This window comes from Eucalyptus grandis, chromosome 9 (genome assembly GCF_016545825.1).
Source record: "Eucalyptus grandis isolate ANBG69807.140 chromosome 9, ASM1654582v1, whole genome shotgun sequence".
Taxonomy (NCBI): domain Eukaryota; kingdom Viridiplantae; phylum Streptophyta; class Magnoliopsida; order Myrtales; family Myrtaceae; genus Eucalyptus; species Eucalyptus grandis.
The window spans coordinates 32416804-32426581 of record NC_052620.1 but is presented as its reverse complement, the minus strand read 5'-3'; the positions used below and the strand labels follow the sequence as shown (position 1 = coordinate 32426581).

The 9778-nt window shown below is 41.0% G+C and overlaps 1 protein-coding gene across 1 annotated transcript; it reads right to left on the bottom strand.

Annotated features, from left to right (window-relative positions):
* Positions 1-1184: 1184 nt before the first annotated feature.
* On the bottom strand, positions 1185-8755 carry LOC104419339 (ATPase 11, plasma membrane-type). Its single transcript, XM_039301552.1, has 22 exons — positions 8490-8755; positions 8281-8358; positions 7964-8083; positions 7754-7852; positions 7313-7450; positions 7008-7142; positions 6739-6918; positions 6083-6293; positions 5879-5997; positions 5680-5799; positions 5429-5551; positions 5245-5349; positions 4994-5138; positions 4395-4559; positions 3910-4148; positions 3525-3557; positions 3307-3388; positions 2939-3099; positions 2500-2685; positions 2226-2408; positions 1974-2146; positions 1185-1473 (listed from the first exon to the last, which is right to left on the bottom strand). Exons 2-22 carry the CDS (start codon positions 8332-8334, stop codon positions 1377-1379), a joined length of 2868 nt encoding a protein of 955 aa, XP_039157486.1. The 5' UTR covers positions 8335-8358; positions 8490-8755; the 3' UTR covers positions 1185-1376.
* Positions 8756-9778: the final 1023 nt, after the last annotated feature.

Below are 9778 nucleotides of genomic sequence, written 5' to 3'. Positions count from 1 at the left end.
CGATAGTTTATTCCATTGCTTAGCTCACATCACATCACATGCCAATAGCCCATTCTATTGGCCAATCTCGCGCTCAAACATTAACCATGGTCACGTATAACAGCCCGTAACAAGGCGACCAAGTTCCTTCTTAACAGGACCTCTTAAACTAGCATGCATATCCATAAGCCCCTCATTGAGCCTACAGCAATATTGAGCATCAACATCAATCAACAATAATATTTTTCATAGTCCCCAAAGCCAAATCTAGAAACTATTTCATAAATCATAATACGTTCCCCAAATCAATTTAGAATCAATTTCATAAACCAAGTTCACGATTCAACATATGTGTGTGTGTGTGTGTGTATGTATGCATATATATATAGTGACAAATTTCCAAAAATATTTGACAAAGCATCACAAATATCAAATTGCAGTAATTGCCCAATTTAGTTTTAAGTAACAAAATATGGTCTTTATCAAATCTATATAACTTTTAAGACATGAGTTTACAAATTCAAATAAGAAATGACACCACTTATATGAGAATGTCCAAACCAAACAACTCGTAGCTAAATAAGCCAACGATCTCATAATCCTATAAATTAAACGAGAATTGACGTTAAAACCCAATAAAATTCTACCTCAACTATGAAAGGACTAAACTACATCGCTAACAAAAGGATTTCTACACCCTAACAAATCGCTCACTCAAAACCATTACTCAGACCTTAACACAGTGCGAAACTCAGCCTTAAAACCCTAAAATTTCGCTCAACTAAATTGTTGCTTCAAATTAGAGACTATCAAACCCCATGGTTTGGCAAAAATTTGGAATTCCCAAGTCCCACAATTCAAAAATTTGGAATTCCCAGCTCGATTTTCACATATTTTTGAATTTAAGCCTTCATTGCAAAAACTACCCCGATTAAGAACAAATGGCACAAGCACTACCACTTACCGAACTTAAGATGCAAAGTCGAATTGGTTTGGCAAATTTGTGGTGCGAAACCCTCTTTTATTTTTCCTTCTTTCCTTCTTCTTTCCTTCTTTTATCTCTTTTCTCCCCAAGAGCTCTCGGTGCATAAAATGAGCTGACCGTCCAAAGGCAAAAATTATGCCGTCGAACTTCGCTTGATTATCTAATCTTAAACATTTGAAGGGAGTCAAGCTCGTGTCGGATCGGGTTGACTCTAGCCAGCTCGAGAAAGTAATCAGTAAATGTCATTCTTGGATCAACATTCAAACATACAGACAGTACGAATTCGAGGGAAAGCACCACGGATTATATTATGCATAGCTCCTATGTATATGGCACATGCTAAATATATATCTACTCCTCACTCCGGCATAAGCACTTCTATACAAGGTATGAGCAAATCCAAGGCCCCTCTCTAGACAGTGTAGGCTTGTTGGATCGTGTCGATGTCGAGGCCCTTCAGTCTCACCACTGACTCGACGTGCCCCTTCAGTGTGTTCAGCTCTCTCAGCCTGCAAGACACACGGTTGAAATGGTCGGTATCTCTGGAAAGCAGAAAGCATTTACCTCTCTAAAGGACTACAGCTTCATAGTATTCCAAAGTCGCTCTGAGTTATGAACAGTATATAGGATGCTCCATGGGATCTTGCGATATCAGAATCAATACCCAGTTTCGATTCTCTTTGTTCTGATTCTTTTCGAGTTAGATAGATGGGCATCGGCATCAGAACTTAAAGTGACGTTCTCAAGCATTGAAGATATTATCAGACTTCCCATTTTCACTCGAGTGAGAGAAAACACAAGGTATAATTGCTTTAGTTGCCTTATCCTAATCTTCTAGTGGAAGCTTCCGCCCTGCTTCTATCAGACAGGAGTAGTTTGACTCGATTATCCTCTCTTGATTGAAGAAAATATCAGATTAAGATGCAAAGTTGTGCAAGCTAAAGCAGCAGAAAGAAACTTGGTCTTTTGGCTGAGAAGAGTTGCAAAAGTGTAGCCAATGATACCATACCTGGCAATTTCAGCCCGTCTTTTGGCTTCTTCGGCCATCTGGTTCAGCTCAGTATAGCTGCTGCCGAACATCTTGGTCTCAGGCGGATGCAGGCCATGAAGTGTCCTCTGCGCATGTGCCCACTTTAGTTCACGTTCTTCTTTTCCGAAATCCTTTTTCCTCGTAAACGCAATCTGCAGAGAAACAACCAGAGTCAGCTTGCTCACCAAATGCTAGGTTCCTAACCCAGGAGTGAGTGAAAGCTGGCCATACCCTTTGCTCTATGACGAGATCCCAAGCCTTTCCGCTCAATGCATATCGTGTGAAGAATTTGATGAAATCAAGCGGTATATAGAATATAAGGTTGTAAAGCCAGACGATACCAGCCCAACCCCATCCGATCCCTTCTATCGCCGCAAAGCTCCAATTCGCATAAACAGCCATCAGGGTAGCAATCTGTTGTCCATAGAAAAGGAAAAGGTTATAGAAGAAATTGAATCGGCTTGACAAACTCCAGTCACTGAAAAGGACCGTCGAGGCATCTTACCAATTGCGCAATAACAAAAGCGGCCACCAGTAGGAGACCGGGACGCTCAACAAATGACCAACTCCTGGCCCGAGTTACGAATATGAGGGCCTGACTGATAGTGCTCACTTGAAGGTATACTGCAGAGGCGAGCTTCCTAGTGTCATCTCTATCGCCTTGCTGAAGGCTCGACACCCCAAAAGTACGCTAAAAACAGGAAATCCATAATCAGAGACTAGAATCAAGGGGTTAGCATCTCCCTTCAAACTTACATAGCAGCGAAAAAGATTAATAATTCATGAAATCAGTAAAGAAAAAATGTCGCTCACAAGACACTGCTTAAACAAAAGGAAAAGGTACACGTGCAAAGAACACAAATTTACTGGAAAAAAATTGGAACAATTATTTGTGGGGCTATTGTGTTATACGATGTTGTTCACTATAAAAATACAAAATTTACCGGAAAAAAATCTGTTTTGTACGCTGCCCAGAAGAAAATGACCGTCATCATCGCCAGGTAACCACCCAGAATAATACCAGTTGTGAAGATCTCTGCCAGCTTCCAACTGTCTGGCTGAGGTGATGGTTTCACTCTGTCCTTGGATATCGTCATGATGGTACCTGTTGAAACATACAGCATTGGGATAAGAAACAGCTAAGTGCTGCAGTATGCTCGATGGCAATACGGCATCAAGGAGAGAACTTGATGCTTCAACTCAGTGACGCATATATTCTCCTTCATTTGTGGCATAAGAACCCACAAAAATCATAACCGACTCTTAGCCCTTGAGCAGTCGGTTGGAAATTTGCAATGAAAATAGGACGCACCATCATTGAGGATAGCGATGATCAGCACCATGAAGGGTGGAAAATCGAACTGCCAGATGAGGGCCAGCAACATGAAACCAAGCTGTAATAGACATCAGATTGTGACATAACAGTTACATAAAGATAGCAAAAGTTCTTATTGGCGGTGGTTGAAAACACGACAAAACTGTAGAATTGTCAGAAATTAACTAGTTCCAAGCAAGCAACACAGAACTTACCACAATACGGATTGTGATGGAAACAGCGTAGATCTGTAACAGAATCAAAATTGGGCAAGTCTAGTCAAACAAGGAATATATCACAATGAAAAACAATACTGTAATTAATTTACTCATTCCTTTTCTTGCGACAAGGTGCTGAATGGAAAGAGAGATAGACAGCGAAGGGCACACAAAACAAGAAGGGCAAAGGACCAAAAGAAAGGGGGAAAAAAGAAAGCTGCCTAAACACAATAGCACACTGCTTTAGGCTGCTTTCTGTGAATTGTAGATTGTGGGTCAATGACTGCCAGGATTTTTAGGGTAGCTTGTATCTGTGGACTCATCCTCCAGATAAACTCTTGAATGCTCAACTCGAGGTACATTCCAACAAAACCCAACTCACCGTGTAATTCTTCATTCTTTGGAAAATTGCCCGACTAGTTAGCACTGCACTTATGATAACACTAAGGCCTGGTTCAGTAAGAACAATGTCAGAGGCACTACGCGCTGCATCAGTTGCATCAGCAACAGCTATGCCAATGTCGGCCTTTTTAAGTGCAGGAGCATCATTAACTCCATCTCCTGTCATTCCACATATATGTTTCCGAGCTTGCAAGCGTTTCACAATCTCATATTTATGCTCTGTATAGATACAGAATATGATTAGTCAAACATATAGGAATAGCAGCAGCCGATGTCATGCTAATTATGCCATGCAGATAAAATCTGGTCCTCCGCTGACATCTAGCTGGTTAAGACTCCGTGGAGGTAATTCTAGTGCAATGTCCATGCATATTCATCTAATAATATTTATTATAAGTTGAAAAGAAGAAGACAATAAAACTCGTGACAGCTGAAGGAAGTAAGACAGCAATGAAAATAAAGTACCAGGAAAAACACCAGCAAAACCATCAGCCTTTTCAATAAGTTCATCCACAGGCAAAGCAGCAATTGACTCGTCCTTGTTCTGTCCCAACAGAGCAGATGATGGATACATGTTTGTTCCCATACCCAGACGACGTCCGGTTTCCTTTGCAATTGCCAGTTGATCACCTTTATTACAAGGTCATACAAAATAGGCAAGAAACTATAAGTTGGTCGGAAAGGCATGCAGAAAGATTACGACAAAGCTAAAATGAAGTAGATTATGGATGCGGAAATCATAAACGAAGTGATAGTCTGGACAAAATTGCCAGAGGCGAGCTTTTACAAATATAACAATCTAACTATGAGAGAAGTATTGGTGCATCATAAACCCTTAAGATCTAATATTGGCTACTATCTCCTTTAAAATAGCACCATTCTGATGGGGAATGTCAAAGAAACAGTCAATATATATAAAAGTTGCAACACTTCTTCCCCCTACACCTGGCACAAGCAAGGAGTACAGGGTTCTTTATTAACATTATCACGAATAAAGAATTATGCAATAGTGCGATCATCACGCTGTCAAGCAGAAAATTAGCAATATGAGTAGTTATATTCACCAGTTATCATTTTGACATTAACCCCCAAATTAAGTGCCCTTCTTATCGTTTCTGCACTATCGTGCCTTGGTGGGTCAAACAATGGCATGAGACCTATAAACTGCCAGGGACCTCCTGGGCTCTCTTTTGTTCCTTCAGGAACTTCCTGCACAGAAGATGGTGAAGTAAGAAATGGTAAAGAGGACCGAAATGATCTGAATTATGGTAAAGCAGAAGTGAGCAATGAGGGCAATCTCTTTCAGACATTTCACCTGGTAAGCTACTGCGAGGGATCGCAATCCTCTTTCAGCGAACTTATCGATCACAGAGTGAACTCTTCGCTCTATCTCTGATCTGTTGTGGACAAGGTTCAAAATCTATAACAGTAATCACAAGGAAAAATCAGATCTGTGTTTCAAGATCAGTCAAAATGAAGACAATCTGCTTTATCCTTACCTGCTCTGGTGCACCTTTACTGACGCGATGCATTTTACCTTCCCTATCGATATATGTCAGAGCTGTTCTCTTGTCAGTAGGATTAAAGGGGAGGAAATGAACCTCTTGAATGCCAGCACGTGCCTTTGCAAAAGAAAGAATTTAAGAAAATCATAAACATTAACAACAATATGCGGCACATTTCAGATCCCTCCTACTTGAAATGACCTTCCATCATAAGTACAAGAAGCAGTGCATTATCAGTCACATACCTCCTTTGGATCTGCCAAAGTCCCAACGATAGCAGCATCTATTGCATCTTGGTTCTCCATTCTTGATGCTCTTGCTGCCATTAGAACGACAGTATCAGCATCCACCCCTTTAGCAAATACCTGAGTGTGTGAAAGATGTTACCGGACAAGTAGATAAAGGAAATAAGAAACAGATCACAAAATTGAGCTATATAATAACCTCAATAAGGTTCTTGTCAACTGTTAGCTTGTTTAGGGTCAGAGTTCCGGTTTTGTCACTGCAAAGTACATCCATCCCTGCCATTTCTTCTATTGCCGTCATCCTTTTGTGATAGCTCCCTGGATTTATCGAAAATAAGCAATGAGAAGATGCTGTTATTTCAAATATGAAACCACCAAAACATTGCACAGTGTCCATCAAGACCTACCTGCTGAGATAGCCGATGAGACCCAATTGCCATTGTTACTGATAACACTGTCGGCATGGCTATAGGGATTCCCCCAATAAGAAGTACCAGCAGATTGTCAATTCCTGGACGGTATTCTCGGTGCTGGATTGGGAACATGACAATGATCTCTACTATCATCCCCACAGCAATGGAACATATACAGAAATTCCCGATGGCAGTTAACACCTGTAAGCAATGCCAACTTAAAAAATCTGAATATAGAATTTCACGTATAAAAAAGTACAAGTCCAAATTAGGGCCAAAAAACCAAATAGCGAACACTTTTTTCGCAAAAGACATAGCTAATCCAACTTCCGGCTCCAGTATCACCAACAAAGTGCAAGTAGTAGTTATGTCAAAGAAGAAGACAAAAATATCCTGTAAAATTTAATGGGGTCGCTTCAAATTTCCGGGGCTATATGTTGGGTGCAATTTTGCAACTAGGTCCCACTTTAGTGAACTAGCCATGAGCTGGTGCTACACATGCTTCATTACAAGAAGATTGCTTTCCTTTGTGTTCAAGCAGTATCTCTTCTTTCTCTTTTCTCATTCTGTAGTTCATTTTCTGTTCCTTCTCTTGATTTTGCTGTGGTCATAAATAACGGGGACCTTGTCATGCACGTCTGCTCACCTTTTGGAAGTGTCCTACTTGGTTTGTGGAATCAACAAGATGAGCAGCCTTGCCAAAGAACGTGTGAACACCTGTTGCAATGACCACAGCTTCTATTTCTCCTTGTTTGCAAGTAGAACCAGAGTAAACACTGTCACCAGGACCCTTCGTCACTGGAAGCGATTCCCCTGTAAGCGCAGACTGCAGATTTAAGAGCAAAACCCACATCAGAGAAGTCAGATACGTTATCATAAAAATCTCAACACGAGTATCTGAATCATTCTCAGCACCTGATCGATTTTTAACGGATCACCTTCAAGGAGGCGAGCATCAGCTGGTATAATGTCCCCCAGCTTCACGCTGATTATATCACCAGGAACAAGAATCGAAGCATCCTCCTCAATCCACTTCCCATCTCGAAGGACCTGACCGAAAATTTTGGAAAAAAAAAGGATAGGTGATTTTGTGAAACGGGGGTGGATCAGCCAAATTGCACACGAAGCAATTAGAGCAAGAGAACAAGACCGACATATTGGTAAAAAAAGAAAAATCAACAATTTTTGGACATAGTTGCATTGGCTGGTCCGGTAACTACCTTAGCTTTGGGTGCCAGACGGGCCATAAGGGCTGCAGCAGCGTTGCCAGCGTTATTCTCCTCTATGAAGCTGATGGTTGAGTTGATAAAAAGCAGAGTAATAATCCCCACAAAGTCCTGCCAATCAGGAGGTTTTCCCTGCAATTCACAAAAGTTATTCTCTTATCCACCCGGTATGGTTCTATATGAATCAAATTTCGTGTCACCACTGACAAACCAAGCTCAGGCATGTAAATTCAACGGTGACAAAACAAAGAAACATAAAAAAAAAACCCATGAAGTTCTCATTGTGTTGCCATAAAAAGCAGTGTAATACTGCTTAATCTTTTCTACCCACTATTTTGTTTCAGCAACTAGGAAATTACAGAGACTGAACATGAATTTAGCTTCATTTTCGATGGAGGGAAAAAAAACAGAGGCAAGCAAGGAAGAAGCACTTACTCCACCGTTGGCCATGGCAATAGCCATGATAGCAGCAGCTTCCATGACCCATGAAAGTGGATTCCACATGAAACCCAAGAACTTAAGAAATTTACTCTCCTGCATAGTTTTTTTTTTTTTTTTTTTGGGGAAAAAATTAAAGAATGGCTCAGAATCAGAGCTTTAAAAAATCACCAACCTCGAGAATTAACGGTAGTATCATATGATTACCTCTTTCTCTTCAAGCTTGTTGTGACCAAAAATGGCCAACCTTTCTTGAGCAGCCTCCGATGTGAGACCATTTGGCTGGCACCTAAGTGTCTGAAAAACCTCTGCAATAGGAACATTCTCCTGCACCACCAAACGAGCTCAAGTTCACCAACAACATCAAAAGGAACTGTGAAGCAAAAAAAATTAAAACAGAACCAAGAACTAAAGAACCAACACCTTTACCAAAAAAAAAAAAAAAAAAAAAACTAAAGAACCAACACAAATCACAAAATTCTCAGAAGGTACAAAAGATGAATTCTTAGGGGCTGTTTTGGTACCAAATCAACGGCTTCCTTCAGCACAGCCTCCAAGGTCACATCTTTATCACCCATCTCTCACCCACTGACTGTGGGACTCTGCCAAATAAAGAACACCGTCACTCAGAAACAAGATACAAACAGTCATAGAAGTTCATCCCTAAGAAGGAGCAGGATCAGAAAGACCAACAGAGAACCGAAACCTCTGGAACTAATGATTACTGCGGTACCTGTCTCCTTGTCCCTGGCCTCTCTCTCTCTCTCTATCTGATGATATATGAAAGTGAAAGGTGGCAGAGTTTTTTGGGGAAGCTAGTACTGTTTCTGCACCATGGAAGTAGTGATGATGATAACCAGCTCCAAGGGAAGATCATGTACTTGGCGGGTACAGTCTGCTCCGCTTCTATAACATTCCTCGGCTCTCTGCTCTCACCCCGTCTTCATTTGTTTATTCTCCCCTCGGTTTTCAATTGTTATCCATCCGCCTTTTCGCAGAATATTAAAAAGGCAGAGGAAGGACATACCTAGTTCGGGTGGCTTCATGTTCATTGCTAGGGGCACGCCTTACCTAACCTGGGACAATCATTTGTGCTCGGACTGAATTGTCCTTCAAGCTGGGGCAACAATCCTCCACTTCCGCCAACTGTTTGGATGCCTAACACCCAAAAAAAAAAAGAGATTGGACAATCTGTAGAGTCGAAAAGATGTAAAGTTGGTACCTTTTTACTGTGGTAAAAAAGGGGGCACGAAAGAAGATGGGTAGAGATTCCAAAGAGGGGATTGAGTTGGAAGTTGCTGATTGATGCCTTGTCCTAGAAGGGTGGAGTTTTTTCGCTAGGTCTTTCCATTGCCGAAAAGCCACGACCAAAGCTGCTGCCTGCTCGAAGCCGTCCTTAGCCCTCCCTGGTCTGGCTATTCTAAGTAATACAAATTCAAGAGAAGGGCAATTTGCATGTGACTATCGAACTAAACTCTCATTTCATTGACTCTTTTGGTGAGGCAGATTGTAATTGGCGATATACGAGCTAAAAGAGTGCGGCCTACCACCTACTGCGAACAAAAAGAAGCGTGTACATCTATTTTGCTTGCAAATGTGGAAAAGAAAAATAGAATTCGAAGAGATAACCCGTACTTTAATTTATGTGTCCTCTTTTCAAATGAAGTAATTATAGTTGCAAGAAAATACTTCAATATCAAGGTACATAGTTCTTGAAAGTTTACGACTTTCGAAGCTATTACTTACGAGCGAAAGATTGGTGTACTAAAATCTGTAAAGTTTATTGGCGGACTGTTTATTTGTTGCATTATTGGTGAATTTCGTGGAAGGCTGTCGATAAAAGAAAATAAAATAAAAGAGGGAGAGAAGGACTGACGAGGTTAAATTATTCCAAATTTCATGGAGCCCACTTACAATTGATGTCTCTCTGTCAGCACTCCAGTCAGTGACAACCAACCAAGTCATGGAAGTCAGTAAGATACACCGAGAAATGGTCATCCGTCGTTCTCCATCGTTCGTTTC

Bases quoted from the DNA above. Each gene is read 5' to 3' on its own strand.
- LOC104419339 (XM_039301552.1), bottom strand. From the start codon at position 8,334: ATGGGTGATAAAGATGTGACCTTGGAGGCTGTGCTGAAGGAAGCCGTT. The intron at 7,451-7,753 runs GTAAGTGCTTCT...TGTGAATTGCAG, and splicing joins TTGCCATGGCCAACGGTGGA to GGAAAACCTCCTGATTGGCA. The intron at 3,389-3,524 runs GTAAGTTCTGTG...TGTCTATTACAG, and splicing joins CCATCACAATCCGTATTGTG to CTTGGTTTCATGTTGCTGGC.